The sequence below is a fragment of the Prosopis cineraria genome, unplaced genomic scaffold (assembly GCF_029017545.1).
Source record: "Prosopis cineraria cultivar Desert tree isolate PC_DT_omini unplaced genomic scaffold, ASM2901754v1 PC4, whole genome shotgun sequence".
Lineage (NCBI taxonomy): Eukaryota > Viridiplantae > Streptophyta > Magnoliopsida > Fabales > Fabaceae > Prosopis > Prosopis cineraria.
This window is the reverse complement of record NW_026555335.1, coordinates 11,973,154-11,992,763: the sequence shown is the minus strand read 5'-3', so window position 1 is coordinate 11,992,763 and position 19,610 is coordinate 11,973,154. Positions and strand designations below refer to the sequence as shown.

Genomic DNA, 19,610 nt, shown 5'->3' with positions numbered 1-19,610 from the left:
AGAGTGTGTGTGTGTGTGTGTGTTTTAAAGACTCTTAATTGTCATACCTGTAAAGCCTTATTGACAGATACGATAATATGATTATCCTAAATATCTATGAAGATTTTAAAATCTTACGCGATAAAGGAATTAAATTTATTTAAATACATCCTTAATTTGATTAATTTATATATATAATATTATATATATATATATATTAAAAATTTAATCGTTATATCCGCAGAGTCTTATTGACTCATACGATAATACGATTATCTTAAAAATCTGCGGAGATTCAAAAATCTCACATGACTAAAAGATATAATCGGTAAATGTGATTACAACTTAAATTCATTAATTTGATTAATTAATTTTTTTAAATTGTGTATTATATGATTATTTACAAAAATTATTTATTTATTATAGAAATTGATAATCATTACATCTGCAAGGACTTATTATCCCCATGATGATGTGATTAATTTAAATCTCTACGAAGATTCTTGAAATATCACATGAGACTTAAATAAATTATTAATCTGGGTTATAACAAGAGAGTTAAATTTAATGATGGGCCCTTTGAACCCATATTAACATATAAGTTTTATTCTCATATATGTGAAACCTTATTGATTTATACGATACGAGATTATCCTGAATATCTGCAGAGATACAAGGTCTCACAAGATAAAAGAATTAAATAATACTCACTTGAAATATATTTTAATGCGTAATTATACAATGCATATTTTTAAATATAGAAATTTTAATCGTTATACCTGTGAAACCTTATTAACTCACACGGTAGTACGATTATCCTAAAGGTTTATGGAGTTTCAAAAATCTCACATGACTAAAAGATATGATTGGTAAATATAATTATAATTTAAATTCATTAATTTAATTAATTAAAATTATAAAAATGTCTTTTATTTTATTTACAAAATTTGTTTATTTATTTACCATATAAATTATGAATCACGATATCTGCGAGGATTTATTATCCTACACGATAATGTGATTAATTTAAGTCTCTATAAAAATTCTTGAAATCTCATATAAGACTTAAATATTTATTATAAAGAGAGAATTAACTTCAATAATGGGCCTTTAAAACCCATATAAATACCTACAAAATTAATTCTCATACCTGTAAAATCTTATTAATTTACACGGTATGAAACCATTCTCAATGTCTACGGAGATTCTTAAAATCTCACATGACAAATAAATCATAAATGTGTGTGTGTGTGTGTGTGTGTGTGTATCTCTTTTCTTTTTATACTTTAGCCTCTTATAAGGAAATCATGACAATATATGGAAATAGAAAACACCATGAAGTGTTACGCATGAATAAATTTCCACAAATGAATAAAGGTTAATATAAGAATCAACCCATGCCATCACACGTTACATTTTTCTAAAACATAGTAATTAAAAAGATTGAAAAGCAATTTGAGAATCAACCATGTAAAACTAAACGTACCTAAATTAGACACATTGAATATTTTATAATACAAATCATCACAAGTTTATTTTGCAGACACCAACATCACAGATGAAGAACTTGTTAAATTTTCAAAATTAGTAGACAAACTTGGTGATTAATTTTCAAGTATCAATAATCTCAAAACTTGAATATAACTATGCCCTTGGACCATTAAGAGATGCAAGATTGTACATGATATTTTATAAATAGATAGTTAAGGACTCATGCAAACTTACGCCCACCATAAAATCTTGGAAAGAAAAGGAGAAAAGAGAACAATATTATTCAAGCTGTAGTCTTTACCTTTTAATAGTTATCTCCAATCAGCTTTTTTTTTCCTCTTCATCTTCTTCTCCCTCTTGCACTTGTAATCCAACAACATATCTGGCATTTTCTTTGGGGCTTAAAGAGAGACCAGAGGTAGAGAATGTGGTGACAATGGAAGCCACTGAGGGCAAGGACCACTGCTCACTATAGCCGGTGTTAACCCACTGTTTGGTACAGATCAGCTCCTAAAGCTGCTCATCAGTATCGTCTTGTGCCACTGCTTGCTCACATAAGCCGCCATAACCAGCGTCCTCACGTCCACGAGCTTCAACACCTCGAACAGCAGATTATTGTTGAAATACACAGAAGTACTAGAGTTCCCAGCAGCCCAATAGTCAGCCCGCTCATTGACATCCACCATCTTCATCTTTTCATCTTGTCATCATCATAGGCATACGGATGCTTCATCTCTAAGCCTGCTCCAGCTGGTTTTTCGAAGACGACCTAATGAGAAACGAATGCACTTTGATTTTTTTTTCTCTGATTGATGATTTTGTCCTGGCCTTCCTTTCTCCAGTTTTCTTCTCGTTTGGTTTTTTTTTTTGCTCTGTTTCCCGTCTCACCCTTCTAGTTTTTTTCTCTTCTTCCTCTAGTTTTCTGTGTCCGCCGTAATGTCTTGGTACTCTGTTTTAAATTTCATTTTTGTATTTTAATGAACTAAAAGAAATAAAACCAAAAAAGTCATCAAAAATAAAATTAAGCCCTATCAATTAAATTAAAAATTTTTGTTTTGAAAATATAATCCTAGAAAGGATTAAATTTTATTTTTATATTTTTATATTTTTTAGTTATTTATTATTATTTTTGTTAAATTTAGAACATGCCTCGATAAAATACGGTGTTTACAAGAGGCTTTTACAATCTTCAAGAGATTCTTTCAAAATTGTAGATTTTGAATGGATGCCATGTGCAAAGTTTGCCATAAAATCTATATATGTATTGGCTTCTCCATGGATGTACTCATAGCTAACATCTCAATCCCTCATCAAAAAGATTTTTAATATATCATATAATGTAGAAAATCGTGTGGTTATTCTCCTAGATATTCATGATTCCATAAATAGCTTCCATAAAATCCATATACAAATTAACCTTCCTTGATCCCTCGTGACAACAGAAAGTGCAATCCCTCGTGAACTGCCATGAGCTTCACTTTTGGGCTTGAAATGCTGTTAGTTGCAAGGCCATGTCGCCATTTGTCTTTATCATCTTTGATCAGTCAGTCCCAAGAAGCATGGCCAATATTGTTGACCTAGTTATCTACGTCAAATTTAACCAAGTCAAGGTGGGAATCAAGTTTACTTCATTGCACTCTATCACCTTATTTAGGTCCAAGCATGATGTTCACTTATGATCAAAAGAGAGAGACCGTGTCCATGTGTGCGTGTGTGCAAATTTTGTCCACCAATTATCAGAAAAGAAAAAGCATTGTTGGGCAACTTAACTTTAAATTATAGATTTATGAATATTTGAGATCCAAAACTTATTCTTTTTTAACTTTTGAAAACAGAACAATATATATGCTACTATTAATAAAAAAAATTAACTTTGATCATTATTTAATTAGAAAATGACAAAAAAAATACCCAAAAAGATAAAAATTATAGAAAAAGACAAAAGCATGATTTATAAAGTCGAATTTACGCAGTTTTTTGATAAATTTTTATGAAAGTATGATTGAAAGCTAAATTAAAAGGCATGTAATTGTAAATTATGAAAAAATTATAATTTTGAGTTCATAATTAATTTTAACATGTAATGTAAACTATGATTTTAAGTTTATAGTTGATTTTAATATTTAATAGAAGTGCTTGGATATATTTTTACAAAACTATGATTTAACCTAATTTTTAATTTTGTTTTTCAATTTTACTTAAAATTAATTTTATAAATCAATTATAGCAAGTAGCATAATCAATTATGTTTAAAATTAATTATATTAATTAATTTTATCTAAAGTAAATCCAAAGTCCAAACTCACTAAAAGTTTACCAAATGATGAAACATTGCCATACAAGATGCGAGCCCGACCCGGCTTGTTCCTTAGCTGACCCGTTTGGGCGGAGGGGGTGAAGGAGTAAGATTTCAGGAAGGGAATAATAGTCCAGGACGCGTTTTCATGCTCCGACGCTCTCTGTCACCGGCTAGTATAAAGGCTTCTCTGAATCCCACTGTTATACCGCAGATCTGCGTTTCTCTGCGTAGACGCCGCGAAACTCGAAACTACGCCGCAATGGTCGGTCCCTCTGGCGCCTCCTCAGGCAGAGGATCCATCACCCACGTTATCTTCGACATGGATGGTCTCTTGCTTGGTAATTCATCTCTAACCAATTTGATATTGAATTCCTTCCTGCTTCGTTTTATTGCATATAAAAATCTGCACTGCGAAATTGGACTTCTTATGTCATTAAATTCCATTTTAAGATTCTGTACTTCAAGGATTCAACACAATGATGCATGTACATTGAGTGAAATTAACGAACAGCGTTCCTCATACTATCCAAAATATCATGAATGGCCTCCGTCCAACGATTTAGCTTTAACTTTCAGGACTTGAACGTTGTATTCCTTCGTTTAGCCTACTTGTTTTATGATGCATGTCCTTCCTTACTCGAGATTGGCTTAGAAGCCAATACGCATTTCCGTTTTACCAGGAACCTGCTGGCCTCTCTGACTTCCAGTTTGTGAGGCTAGCAGAGTTTGGGGCAACTTAATATCTTGGTAGTATTCGCATTCTCATCACTTTGAAGTTCCCATGCCATGAAACCATGAATGTGAATATTCTTATTCTTTTATCACACCCTTCTTGCTCATAACTGTTCAGGTGATGCTAATATCTCACTAGTTGTTGCAAGTTCGCAATTTTATGGAAGGCATGAGGCAAATTACTTCTCAAGCATTATAAAAAAACGTTGAAGATACCAAAAAAAAAAAAACAACAACAAAAAAGGAAAAAAAGCTGAACATATTTGCGATGTGGTCTAATCCTCCATGCTGTTGATTAGTTCTTCTTGTTGATTGGTAGTGAATTGCATATAGTGGGATTTGGGTTAAAAATATAGTGGTAAATACAGTTTTCCCAATATCTTTGCGTCTGTTTGATACCAGTCAAGCTTGCTCTATAAGTCTACAATTGCCTTTTCGAGTAATAACTTATGCTTAAATTCCAAGAAGATAGTTGAATTTCATGTACTTCATGCTTTCTCTTCTGCAGACACAGAGAAATTCTATACTGAAGTTCAGGAAATTATACTGGCTCGATACAATAAAACCTTTGATTGGTCTCTGAAGGCAAAGATGATGGGAAAGAAGGCAATAGAAGCTGCCAAGGTCTTTGTTGAAGAGACTGGAATCAGTGATTCTCTTAGTGCTGAGCAATTTCTTGTAGAAAGAGAAGAGATGCTGCAGAAATTGTTTCCATCAAGTGAACTCATGCCAGGTATTAAGAAATGGAGATTGGTAATCTATGTTAAGTTATTCTCTTTTCGTTTAGCCCTTTAGATGTGTACCCTTCTGGTGAAGTAGTTATAGAAGGGTTTATAAGCAACTTTCATCACATATAGCTAATCATTAAAATTTGTTGAGAATTCCTTGTTTAATGTCTGCTGTGTGGGAACTTTTTTTTTTTTGGGCCAATTTATTAATAGGCGCACAATCATGAAACAATACCTTGAGCATCTTCAATCTCATCATCACACTACTGGAAAATTTGAATCTCAATATGAACTCTGAACTACATGATACCTAGTTGAAAAGGTTCCTACCTCGTTTACGTTGCTACCTGCTAGAGAGTAGAGACCTCAGCATGTTGCTGCTGACTTAAACATAGATTCTTTACTTCAGGGTTGTTTTGTCCATTATCAAGTTGCTTTTGGAAATGCCTTTGCTCGTTTGGCTGGTATGAGTTGGAACACTGCTTTCTCAAATATAATAATGTAGGCCTCTTGGTATTGAATATTTATATTAGTGTCTTTTCATACCTCATTGACTGCCTTGTTCAATTTTTGTTTTCCTATCTCAACCAACTCCGAGGATCTTTTTAGACTTTCAAGAGGAGTGGGATGGGGACACAGCATATGAACTAACAACTTGTTATAATTTATTCTTCGATTTGCTGTTTTGAATGTTATATATTTATCTTACTCAAAATTTGCAGCTGGGATTATCTACTTGCAAGGCATGTGCCTTTTGGTACCCCTTTTAGGGAAAATTACATCTGGGCCTCACAGAAGAGAATTTATTACTAAGAAGTCTCATAAAATTCACAAAATACTTTTAAGTCTCAAATCCTGTGCATTTACAACTAGGCTAAAGGCATTTACAACTTAACTAAAGGCATTTACAACTGGGCAATGGGCATTTACAACTTGCAAAGGAAAATGCTCGTTGTAAATGCTTGTTGTCCAATTGCAAATGTTTTTAGTCAAGTTGTAAATGCGTAGGATTTGGAACTTGGGAGTATTTTGTGAATTTCAAGAGATCTTTCAGTAATAAATTCTTTTTTGTGAGACCTAGGTGTAATTTTCTCTTTTCTTCTTTATAAATGTGGCACGGATATCCTGCCATTGAATGTTGTTCATTCATGCTAGACAAAAACGTGAAATATTTCAAGTATTGAAATCATTTACTGCTATGTAATTTATGTATAAACTTCTAATGTACTATATATGTTCTCTACAGTTGTAATATATACTGCCGTGTTATTGAAGCGATTATGATAGCCTAAAGTTTGTGACTTATACTCTCTTTAAATTGCTGGGACTAAGTAGCAGACTATTTGCATTGGATCTAACTTTTTTGCTGTAATTAACATATTTAACACAGTATGGAGTGGCTTGAAATTCATAAATGTAAAAATTACCATGGCATACTCACCAGCCCATTTCTTATTTTGATGTCCTGTTGTTTAGGGGCTAGCCAGTTGCTCAGGCATCTACATGCCAAAGGAGTTCCAATTTGCTTGGCAACTGGGTACGGTTAACCATCTTAAATACCAAAAAGAAGTGCTGAAGTTTGATGTAAATTTGTATTGACACTATTATTTATTGCAGATCTCACCGGAGACATTTTGAATTGAAGACACAGAGACACGGTGAACTCTTTTCTTTGATGCATCATGTCGTTCTTGGTGATGACCCTGAAGTTAGACAAGGCAAACCATCTCCGGATGTATTCCTAACTGCAGCTAAGAGATTTGAGGTATGCTCATCTCATGAATGTCACATGCTTCTTTGCGGACAAGCTATCTGCTCGTTTAAGGACTAAACAAGCATTTTCTTTACATCCTTTTGAGTTATGATTTGGGTTCATTTCACTAATTATCTTGTTTTGAAGTTGGTTTGTTGAATTTGAAATCGTGTATAGTGATGCTTTAAGTAATGGTGATGGTCAACAGGGAGGACCAGTAGATCCCCGTCAAATTCTTGTTTTTGAAGATGCGCCCTCTGGAGTCCTTGCAGCTAAAAATGCTGGGATGTAAGTGGATTTTTATGACATTTCAATGTAGCATTAGCAGATTATATTTTTCTGAAGTGCTAAGGGCAAAATTTGGTAAAACGGCTAGATATGGTGGTTGCTAGATCTTTCAATTTCACAACAACCTCCATTATTATTTTTTTTTTTTGGGGCAATACACGCCCTCCATTATTAGTTGCAATGCGTATACAAATGTATCACCAAGGTGTCTGTGCTTGGGCTAGATGAAATCTTCACTTTCTATAATCAGATAAGTTGTTCATCCTGTTTATTGAAGAAAAAAATTGTTGATCCGGAGTTCAGTCAAATATGACAGAGTGCATCTGTAACATTTATATAAAGTATATATATTATGTACTGGATTCTAATTCTGTCAAGTGTCAGCCTAAGGCGGAGAAATAAAACCATGAGAGGATGGGTGAGCAGAACTGAGACATTAGAGGTGAGGCTGGCCCCTATTTCTTTTTCTCTCCAACGGATCTCTCCTAGATAGATGAGGATCCTATGAGAGAAACGAACCATGAATATTGGAAGTGGGGAGTCTAAGTCCTTTCTCAGTATGTTCATGGACTTTGTCTTGTATTTTCTTGTTGGATTCTAGACTCTGGTTTGCTCATATAGGCTCTAATTGGTTAGCTATGAACATTCAAGGTGGCCAAAGTTCAACTTTTGGAAAATTATGGCTGATTGATTATCTTGATACAATATTCTATGATAGTCACTATGATTAAGAGGCCTAAACATGGTTTGATGAGTAGAAAATGGATCCACAATGTTAAGTATGGTCATCACAGATTGCGCTTTGTCACAAATCACAATGTACAATGTATGGAGGATAATGAGATCAAAATGTTGCTTGGGTTCTAACTAGTGTCTGAGCAAACAATATTGTGTGGTAGAGTTGGGAAACGATGGAACCCTATTGCCCTAAAATCAATAATTTCTTTAAGCTTAGCTTTTATTGATTGGGCTTAAAGCCGGGCTTGAAAGCCTACTTTTTTAATTTATTTTTTAAAATTAAATTTTCCATTATTATATCATATATCTATTTTCTAAAGTGTAAACTAAAATGTTCTAAAATTCAAAATAAACAATGCAAATAATAATTTTAGGGTACAAACACATGTTTACAATAAATATGGGTTTAAATTTAATCCAAATACATAAAGTACCATAAATTTTTAGGGTTAAAATAAATATGGGTTTAAATGAGTAGCTTGAACTTGAGCTATCAAGTGATGAGTCATTTGTGTTGATGATGAGCCGGAAGGCAACTGATTTGTTCCTTGGGTATTGAGAAAATGACCGTGCAATTTATCTAGGGAATATTTTAGTATGATTTTCATGCATCTTAAAGATCCGTGATTTTAGAACCCTAAGCCCAAGGGATTGATTGCAGCCAAGCTTTTTACATATGATACTTCATTAGGCGTAGATAAGCTGTATGACGGAAGCAACTCCCACTTTCATATTCCCGGTGTTAATCTTTATATGTTTGTCATGCAGGTCTGTCGTTATGGTTCCAGATCCAAGGCTTGACAAATCCTTTCATGATACGGCAGACCAAGTTTTGAACACATTGTTGGATTTCAACCCTAGTGAGTGGGGCTTGCCTCCATTCGAAGACAGTGGAAACTAAACTCGGAATCGAATCTCTACTTACTGCAGACAGAAATCTGCATCTTCACATTAAATTGGCGATACATTTGATCATTCACATGCGTAGAATGTCGCACGTTGTGATATACCTGAATATTACTGCAAATAATCTTACTGCTGCCAGACTCAACTTGAGAAACTTAGAGCCCTTAATTTATTGTTAGTGTTTGTGTTTGTCGAAGAAAAATTACTGTTTGAACGTGGCACCAAAAATGATTTAAATCTGGGATTGACCAATTTTTACTACTCCACTTGCTGCAGCAACAATTGCTTGTGGAGGGGCTTCATGTAGCAAGAAACAGATGGTATGTGTTACTTTTTATGGAATTCCAATTTATAGTATTTATTCATTATTAATTATCAGTGATAGTCGATGGAATAATGATTATGGATGATGGCTGTGTTAAATGCCGGTTTTTGGATCCAAAGAAGTTTATGCTCACTTTTTTTTTGTTTTTGGGTGGTTACAAACTTACGGTTCACAGTAGCACCTGACAATTTTTTTTTTTTTTTTGCAAGAAGAAAGAAAAAGTCAACTATCATCCCCCCTGGCCACAAGCTGACAGGCTTAGATCGTGTTAGAAGGTCCACAACATATGATTATTGGACCCATTTTTGTTGGTTATTGGATCCATTTATAATACCTCACATCCAGTTTAGTTTACATATATTTCTTTCTATTTTATTTATAAATTACTTCAACATGTTTTACTGTAATTAAGAAAGATTTTAAGTTTCATAAACTTTATTTTAAAATTTAATAAATTTTTACCTCTATCATTTAATAAGGACAAAAATAATTATTTTTAATAATTTTTTAGCATTTAATAAAAAAAGATAAATATGAATATAAAAAATAGTGAAGTATTCTGTAAATATGATTAAAATTAATTTTTACTCTCTACTTTGTAAATAAGATTAAAAGAGTGAGTTACATGAGTAATTACAATCTTCTAGTTTGTAAGGAAGAATAAATAATAATGAAAAACTTTGATAATTATTTTGGGAAAAAATCTTCTCATACTTTTATATTTATAAATATCGAACACAACATTAAAAACATGCTATCGAACATTATGAATGTAACTATCGAACATTATGAATATAAAGAAGATATGTCTAACATAGGAAGTAAAAATTATTATTAGAAATTGAATACAGATATAAGATTCCAATTTTAATTTTTTTTCAACTCTATTCTGTATAACAAGCGGGGTCTCACTGTGTCATGCTCCTCTTGTACTCTTCCGCGAGTTTCCCTTCTTGGCTGGCAATATCCTGATTCTCTTCGCCACACGTACAAAATCCCTAATATAGACATGCCTTTATTTATTAACATTATTGATTATATATTGTGAAATACTTCACCACATAAAAACTCTTAGAATAGTAATCGTATTAGGAGAACTATTTTAAATTTTTCAACACAAATAAATATCATTGACAACTTAACAAAACAAAATGTTGTTAGGGACTTGTGAATAAATTCTTTCTTCTAATTAACAAGCATAATCAACTTGAAAAAAAATATTAAAGCAAGAAAAAATCAAATCAGTGCACTTGTTACAGAAGATACATATCTGTAGAAGCTTGAAATTCTTGGATATAGAAAAGGATAAATATTGTAATAAATTGATAAAGATGCATTAAATTAAGTATTTAACTGTGAGAGGATCCCTCTAGTCCGGTCCCTTTTTTCTTTTTCCCTCCTCAGTTTTTTCACCAATTATACCAAAAAGGGATTTAAGTCCAACACAATACTGTCAGATTTATATACCTAATAATATATTACATTTATATTGATTCTTCAAGTATAAAGCTCGAGAAAATTTTATGCACACTATTTAAATAAGCGGGAGCCACTATTGTATTAGAATCTAATCAGTTTACTACATTTGCATCGATGATTGATTTATTATCCAACCAAATGATTTGTGTACTTGAAATCTTTAATAGGGACAAAATTTCCAGGGAGAGAGGGAGAGAGACTCACTTCCAGTTGAGATCACCGGCAAGGAGAAGATCATTCTCCATATCCTCATAAGCAACAAGGTGGCCAGGAATTGCATTGGAGAGATCGATACTATCATTGTCGTCGTCCCCGCCGTGGTGGCCGCCGACCTGTTCTTCTTCTGCATTATCCTGCACGAACATCTTTCTCAGAGCCTTGGCGAGACTGCGATAACTCTCATGCTGGTGGAGGCTGATGCGGTGGCAGATCGAACGGCCCTCCAGCACCACCGTCACTGCGGGGACCACTCTGGACACAAGATCGTCGCTGTCGTCGTCGTCGACCTGCTCTTCGCCTAGCCTTCTCATGATCAGCTTGTCACTGCCGCAGAGAGCTAGAGGAAAAGAACTCGAAGTCGCATTTTGCCTGAAGCTTCTCTGTTGCCTTCCGTGTTCGTCGTTAAAACTGTTCATGGATCTCAGCTAAACTCTCGCTCCTGTTGGTAAGGTTAATCAGAGATTGTTGAGTGTTATCGGAGGATTTAGATATGAATCTGAGCAGAAAGCGTGAAATCGTTTTATATATATGGACAGAGAGAGAGAGAGAGGGAGAGAGAGTGTGTGTGAATGATAATTACAAGAAAATGAAGAATAGAGGAAGAGATGATACAAGGGAGGCAACAGGCAAGGGGGAGTGATAGTAGGGAGAGGAATAGCTGGAGGAGGAGGTGGGTATGTTTTGCTTGTGACTGCAAAAGATTAGAGCATTTGATTACTTAAAAAAATGAAATAAAATTGATTGAAAAAATTAACATCAAAATAAATTAAATTTTTTTTTATAATAAATATAATAAAATTTATTAATATATATTATAAATGTAAAAATTATCACATTCTTACAAAATCTCATCTCCTTTATAAATCTGGTTTATTATTCATTTTGATAATTTTATTTTTATTTTTATTTTTTCAATTCATTACATTCCTTTTTAGTAACGAAATGGAACTTAGGTTTTAAATTTACTCTCTAATTTCATTTACAAAACATTTTCAATATTTTTATTAGAGTGAAGGAAAATTTTAAATTTTATTAACTTTGTTTAAGAATTCAATAAGTTTTCAACTTTATCCCTCTTAAATATATATACATTAAAATGAAATATTCTAATATTTAATAATTTTTTCAACATTTAATAGAGATAAAATAATCAAGATAAATATAATAATTATTGAGGTATCTTATGAAAAACAAACACTCTCTTTTTTACCTTATAAATATAGCTAGAGAAGTATTTCTTAACAGTGTCGCACGCAATGCGTACAATTCAAACTAATAGTTAAACGTGATTATTGGAACCACGCGTAGAGTGTATTGTTCTTGCTCTTAGTCATGATATGTATAGGTTGATTTCTTACATTTTTCTTTTCCAATATTTAGGCTTTCTACCTCTACTTGTGATGGCCAAAACAAGATTACATTCCCTTCAATTAAGAAACTTCAAGGAATTAACTAATTACAAATGATCGTTTCATGATTTATTTAATTTTATAAAAGTGTGTTTAGTTAAGTGTTAATCAATGAAACAAGTACATATTTAATTAAAAACAATGGTTAGGAAGAAAATTTTGTTTAGATTTAAAGTTAAGGACGAAAATTGGTTAAGTTGGACGTGCATTGTTGTCCGAATTTGATTTTTAAGCGCTTACATTAGTTTTTTTTTTTTAAGCCTTATGAAAGCTTATTGGCCTTAAATTATCCAAAAGCCTACCATTAACAAAGGCAAACTTAATTTTAAACTTTTAATCTATAGACCAAGCTATGAGTGCCCAATCGACATGAAACTGGAATCACAGATGAGCTCTTTAATTTTGGATCCAGAGACTTGATATTTATGGGTATATCAGATATAGGGAGCTTGTAAATTTGCACTCAAAAAAGATATTAAAATTAAAATTAATAACTAATATATAATAAAATATACTCAAGTTTTGAGATTTTGAATAAAAATATGATGTCATCTCATTACTTTTTATTTATTATCTTCTTTCTTGTTTCTAGATGGTTACTCCATGTTTCTTTTTATTTATGTAATCTTGTATTTCCTCCATCCTAAATTATAAAACACTTTTAAAAAAAATTGATATCTTAAAATAGAAGACAACAAAAATAAGATTTTATTAATGATGTTTTTTTTAATATTATCATTCTCATTATATTTTCTCTCTTTAATATTTTTTATAAATAAAGTATTAAATAAAAAATATTTTTAAAAGTTTAAATTTTTTATTTTAAAAAAATAAAATTATAAAGTGCATGCAATGAACTTTATTTATGTGTGTGTGTCTGAGAGAGATTTTGTTAGTTTCTAACAATTTGAAAGGGAAGGAGTATTAGAAAATCATGAGATAATTCCAGCCCTATATAGACAGAATATAGAATTGCATTGGGATGGCCAAGAAATGAATGCTTGAAAAAGAAGGATTGAAGTTATAATAAACATAGAAAGGAGGGTTCCCCAATAAATAAATACATACATATATATATATATACACAGAGAGAGAGAGTGAGAGAGAGAGAGTGGCACAATCTTGAAAATTGAGGAGTGCATGAGCTGTGTCCTCTATGAGTGTGTGGAGACGAGGTCGCCGCGATAGCCGAACAGCTTGCTGCTTTCATCATTTCTATCAACTTGTCTCCTAAATTCATGTTTCTAATAATAATCACATTATAAATATTGCTACCAACAAAAATACATGAACAAATACAATGTTTGGAGCATGTTTTATTTTCACATCCATCATTTTCCGCCATTTTTTTTAGATAGATCCTGTTTCTGTGTGTGTCAGTGTGTGTTAATTTTTATAAATGTAATAAAAATTCGAATTTCACTTTTAAATTTTACTTGTCCAAGGGTTTTTTTTTTGTGCATGCGAAAAATATTTTTTTTATATAATTATGTGGTATTCAAATATACACATGATCAAATTTAAGCAATGTTTTTTTTAAAAAATACATTTTTAATAAAAGAGAAATTACATTTTAATATCAGGAAAAATATACATAATTTTGTAAGTTTTAAATTCATAAATTGCATGTAGATAAATCTCTTTAATTTTTAAATTTTGATTCTTTTAATTCTGAAATTTCTGCAGGCAACTCATTAGTGTTAGTGTTTAACTAACATAGGCACAGCACATGATAAGCTGATAGCAACTAGTTCCTGTAACTTACTTTGAATACATAGTTTTCTTCACTATTATCGAAACTGAACCGTTGAACCGGCCGGTTCAATAGAAACCGGCCTATGGTCTAGTTCGATCAATCCTTTAGAACTATTAAAAAGTGAATCGGTAAAAACCAATCAAAGATATGTTATTTTGATTTTTGCATGTTTATTTGTCATGTACTCATGTGGTTGGTTTTTTAGTGTTATATGTGGATTTGATAATTTATTAATAATTTTAGTTAATAATAAAAGTTTGTGTTGGTTTGATTAGACAATTCGAATGACATATTTAATTATTTTGATTATTTGTAATTGATAATAAATAGTTTTAGTATAATGTTGGTACAACTGACAATAAATTTAAGATTTATGATAAGAATATAGCTAAATGTTGTATAAAATATTTTTTATTTTTCATACATGATCTTTAAATTTTATTATTTTAATTGAAATTTGTCAAACCATGGTTTGACTATAATCCAACCACGATTCAATGAACCAATATCCTGAACGGTTCAATGTACAGTTTAGTTTTGACATTGGTTTTCTTTTTTGTTAAGTGTAAGGAGTAGGTTCTGCTAATAGTAAAAAATACCTTCTCTAAAATACCAAAAGTAGCAATGAGTAGAAAAGGAGTTATGGAAAAACAATTTTTCAAAACTTTGCATCATGTATGTATAAAAAAATATTTTTTGGCATGTTACATTCCATTAATTGGTGAATAAAATATAGGAAAAAAGATAATTAAAGACCCCTTAAGGTCATTAATTTTAATTAAGGATAATAAGATATTGAAATTTTAATTAAGGACCATGGTTCTTACTTGAAATAAAAACATACATGATTTTATAAAATTGTCTTCCACTAAATACTAAAATGTAGATAACATGTTACGACTTTGCGCGTGAAAAATCTTCTCCTATAATCTGCTCGCTACTTTCATCACCTTCAATCCTAGTTTTTAATGGAATAGATCGTCATATGAGTCTTCATCTTCTCTATCTTTGTTATTGAACCATTATGATTGTATATGGTGTATGGAAAATAAATGCTCCATTTTACACTATTTCTCTTGTATAGCTAGGGAAAAAAGTAATATTGTTGATGATTATATATATACACACACATATAAAAACAAAAGAAAATATAAGAGGATTTCTGACGAAAATAGTATTAAAAAAATTGAGTGAAAGAGAGAATTATCATCATTCTATAAAATTTTTCTTTTTTGTAATGAGAAGTTTGCTAATGGTGAAAGATGTAATATGAATGCTGAATTTTTGAAGCCATAATTGAGACTATTGGAATGATAATTGTAAAGTAATAAATTTATTTATTATAAAATTTGAATGTTGCTTCTGCTTGTTTTAGGTTTAATTTAGATTTGGCAAGTACTTCAACAAAAGAATTATTTTATTATTTTCACATTGAAATACATTTTGTAAAAGATTCACAAAGAAAGATAACTTATGAATACAAGAGATCAATTTCTAAATTGATTAGAAAAATCATAAATCATCAAGGGTTATTGAAGATATTTTTTGTATAGACACCCACACCATATATATATATATATATATTTTACTTGTGATGGTGACAAGTTATATAAATAAGTTTGTAATTTAAGTAGTTTTTTTGAAAAGTAGACTACACAACTACCATTTAGGTAGATAGTAGGAAGGGATTTTTTTTTGTATAAAAAGGGATGCAAATATAGTATATATGTACTAAAATCAGTGTAATGTAATACTGATATCTATTTTAAATTTAAATATAAAAATGCTTTGATAACATAACACTATTAAAATCACTATTATAGCATGAGAATATTGTCAATGGCAGTTGGAAAAATAAGGAATCATACTTGAGAATAGATTATTTCATAATATGCAAGAAACTTATTTTTAAAACGTTCCAAGGTCAATTATAAATATACAAAAGTGACTTGAGAATTTATTAATTTCAGTTAAGAATATGAACCTAATAACTTGTCAAATTTCATGCTTATTTATATAAAGTAGAGCAATTAGAAAATAAAAACATAATACTGATGAAATTTTTAACGTGGCATGAGAATGTTGTTAATATCAATTGAAAAAAATAAGAAACCATAATTGAGAATAGATTTTTTTTGGTATAAAAGAAACTCACTTTTGAAATATTTTAAGGTCATTTATGAATATACAAAAGTGACTTGAGAATTTACTAATTTCACTCAAGAATATGAAGCTAATGACTTGTCAAATTTCATACTTGTTTATATAAAGTAGAGCATTTGAAAAATTATCGTGGCATGGGAATAATATTAATGTTAGTTGGAAAAATAAAGAACCACATTTGGGAATAGATTGTGTTTTAATATGAAAGAAACTCACTTTTCAAACATTCCAAGATCACTTATAAATATACAAAAGTGACTTTAGAATTTACTAACTCCAATCAAGAATATAAACCCACTTACTTGTCAAATTTTATGCTTATTTATATAAAGTAGACTACATGAAAAATAAAAGCATAACACTATTAAAATCACTATCGTGGCATGAGAATATAGTTAATGTCGGTTGAAAAATAAGGAACCACACTTGAAAATAGATTGTTTCCTATTAAAAAAGAAATTCACTTTTAAAATGTTTCAATATCACTTATGAATATACAAAAGTGTATAATAACAACCAAATATTGAGGCCTTACGGTATTGGTATGATCCACAACGACACAAATCACTACTCCATTAAGTGAACTCTTGCTATCAATATGATCATGCCAATGTCTCATGACATTTCACATTGCATATTTCAACATCATCATATTTATGATTTACTATCAAGATTCAAAGCATAAAAATCATTATTTCAATATTTAATAATAAAATTAAGATACACGTCCCACTTGCATATTTTCAAACGGAAATAGTAAATAAATTCATATATCTACAACTATATAAAAATATAAGTTCAAGTTCACAAACACCTACAATTATTTAACAAGTTATAATATGAAATAGATTTCTTCTTGATTACCCCAAACCTTTTAAAACTCAAAAGTTACTCCCAATTATCACTCGCTTCTAAGCTAACATAAGCTTTCTAGTATTTCACAAGGTTAGTCTACACATATTATTAACCACTATTACTAATAATCATCAAAATCAACACTTTCAACTTCTAAATATCACACCTTATCGGCCAATTTTTCCAACTACAAGTGTAATATTATATCCAATAAGTTTACGAACTTTGATTAACTTCCTTTTAACTCCCAATAGCTTAATTAATAGGAAATATAACATCTAATGTTCCAAAATCATTCTTTAGAGGCCTAGGGTTTGTCTAAATCATACAAATTTAGATTTAATGGACAAACTAGCATTACCCATTGTTCTGGGAGCAAAAAGAACTTCCAACCACTCCATTTAACCCCATTAATTCAACTATAAACCACCTAAAGTTTAGAAATCACCAGAGGTTCATATTAAAAGAGAAACTAGAAACCTTAACCTCTAAATATTGCTAGAAGGGAAGAAGAAGGATGGGAACTTGCCTTTAGTAATTATAAGCTCAAAAATGTTCAAAACCATCAAAAATCACATGCCCTAACAAAGCCTTAAGAGTTCTCATTCGTCTCTCTCTCTCAATCTCATCCCTCTCCCATTGTTTTTGCATAAATTTAAGTTTAAAATCGAGTAGAGAGTGATTAAAGATGGCTAATAAGCTTGTTAGGTCTATTTACAGCATTTGGATCGAGCCCGAAGGGGAATTAGGCCACTTGGGCTAAATTAGAGGCTAAAATATGGAAAATCCATCCTTGTACAATTTGTTGTGATAAATGGTCCATGCGTCACGGCAGATAGCCTGAAACCAGAATTAATTAGAGCATGTCTAATGTTCAAACCATAAAGAGAGAAAGGAAGAGACATAGAGCATTCATTTGGCTTTGCTAGGGGACAGGTTCCTTAGCTTTTAGGAGAAGATTTAGAGTCTCAAATCACTTTAAGTAAGTTCCCTAAGCTTCTTCCTTCCTTCTCCTTTCTCTTTAGCTAGAATAACTAGGGTTTACTATATAAAGTTGATTTTCAAATCTTAAGGGTTTTGGGTTCAAACTCATTAGTTCAAATGGGGCTTGTTTAAGCTATCTACACCTATGGTTGATGATTCATATCACACATGTGAGTGTATCCTTATTTTGGATGAAAATAGTGCATTTAAGTGAGGAGTTGTAGTTGTTGGGAGTCATTAATGATGGTAGCTAAGTTCAAAAAAGTTAAATGGAGTTAATGAAAGTCAATATACCCATTATTTATGAGTAAACTCAAGAGGTTGAGATTTTAGGTGATTAAAGTGTAGAATAAGAGTGTTGGAAGTGCAAAAATAGTGTTATTAATGTTTTTAATTGTAAATTAACTACATTATGTACAAATTGAGCTTGAGTTTAGCTCGAGAATCAATTTTTGATTGAAGGGTATCTTTTAACCTTTCAAAGGTTTAAGTTTATCAGGGAAAATCTAATTGTATGCATTGCTTGTTTGATTGATTATAGAGCTTTGTGAACACATTTTGAACATATAAAATTATTTTCATATTTACAATGATATGATTCATGGTTTAGAAATGTATAAATGCAAGTGTGACTCTTGAAATTAATAGTTGAAGTGATAAGTATTATACAATTAAATGAGATTTTGTGATAAGAATTATGATGAAAAAAGTGATGAACAATAATGTGATATTCAAATGGTAATTTTATGGTTTTTTTTAGAATATGATGAATCTGACAGAGATTATGTTATGTGAATATGATTATGTTGAATGAGGTATGGGATGTGCTAATTGACTTTGAGCATGGTGAGATGAATAATTTCATGCTAGTGTGTTAAGTATGTGTATATTGCATGATCATGATTGGTGAAAGTTCACATTAAGAGAGGAGTAGTAATAAAATACATATGGTATGACTGCCATTTGAAAACTAATGGCTAGCCACGTATCCCCCTATTTATCAAGAGACTAATTTAAGGTTAATGACACCTTTAGGATTTATGAATGAGAGAAACTGTAGTTCGAGAGTGAGTGCAGTAACTTTTAATTAGGTAGCTCTTCATGATTGGTGAGCTTGGATTTGTCCATTCACACCTGCAACCCTATATGATTTAATATTCCATGATTTTAGTCGAAAGTATAAGAAGGTTATAAGAAAGGTTATTGATAACACATCTCATTGAATAAATGTAACATTCTTGATAAATTTGTAACTTTGATAACATGCGCTATAGTTGTAAATATGATTTCCATAATTGCCTACTTTGTATTACTATAGTTGACTATCTTGATTATTGAGTGATTACACTCACCCCTTCATTTAATTTTTTTTACAAGCATTGGCTCTGAGCAAGACAAAGAAAAGGTATCAAAGGTTTAGGAATCTTGTTTCCTACTATAGGCCTTTTGCATCAAAGTTTAAATAAGTGTTTTGTAATTAAAATTGCCAACTAAGTTCATATTTTG

The 19,610-nt window shown here is 31.1% G+C and overlaps 2 protein-coding genes across 2 annotated transcripts; one reads left to right on the top strand and one right to left on the bottom strand.

The window, feature by feature from the left end:
* Positions 1 to 3,841: 3,841 nt before the first annotated feature.
* On the top strand, positions 3,842 to 9,234 carry LOC129308202 ((DL)-glycerol-3-phosphatase 2). Its single transcript, XM_054949250.1, has 6 exons — positions 3,842 to 4,107; positions 5,010 to 5,234; positions 6,706 to 6,766; positions 6,847 to 6,994; positions 7,191 to 7,270; positions 8,777 to 9,234. Exons 1-6 carry the CDS (start codon positions 3,915 to 3,917, stop codon positions 8,907 to 8,909), a joined length of 840 nt encoding a protein of 279 aa, XP_054805225.1. The 5' UTR covers positions 3,842 to 3,914; the 3' UTR covers positions 8,910 to 9,234.
* Positions 9,235 to 10,049: 815 nt separating this feature from the next.
* On the bottom strand, positions 10,050 to 11,609 carry LOC129307641 (auxin-responsive protein IAA33-like). Its single transcript, XM_054948496.1, has 2 exons — positions 10,923 to 11,609; positions 10,050 to 10,237 (listed from the first exon to the last, which is right to left on the bottom strand). The coding sequence occupies exons 1-2, from the start codon at positions 11,351 to 11,353 to the stop codon at positions 10,156 to 10,158; spliced, it is 513 nt and encodes a 170-aa protein (XP_054804471.1). The 5' UTR covers positions 11,354 to 11,609; the 3' UTR covers positions 10,050 to 10,155.
* Between the last annotated feature and the right edge of the window lie 8,001 nt (positions 11,610 to 19,610).

Excerpts from the sequence above, each read along its gene's own strand:
- LOC129308202 (XM_054949250.1), top strand. The coding sequence starts at position 3,915 with ATGCTCCGACGCTCTCTGTCACCGGCTAGTATAAAGGCTTCTCTGAAT. Across the intron at positions 5,235-6,705 it reads ATCAAGTGAACTCATGCCAG|GGGCTAGCCAGTTGCTCAGG; the intron begins GTATTAAGAAAT and ends CCTGTTGTTTAG. Across the intron at positions 6,995-7,190 it reads CTGCAGCTAAGAGATTTGAG|GGAGGACCAGTAGATCCCCG; the intron begins GTATGCTCATCT and ends GATGGTCAACAG.
- LOC129307641 (XM_054948496.1), bottom strand. The coding sequence starts at position 11,353 with ATGAACAGTTTTAACGACGAACACGGAAGGCAACAGAGAAGCTTCAGG. Across the intron at positions 10,238-10,922 it reads GCCGGTGATCTCAACTGGAA|GGATTTTGTACGTGTGGCGA; the intron begins GTGAGTCTCTCT and ends TGTCTATATTAG.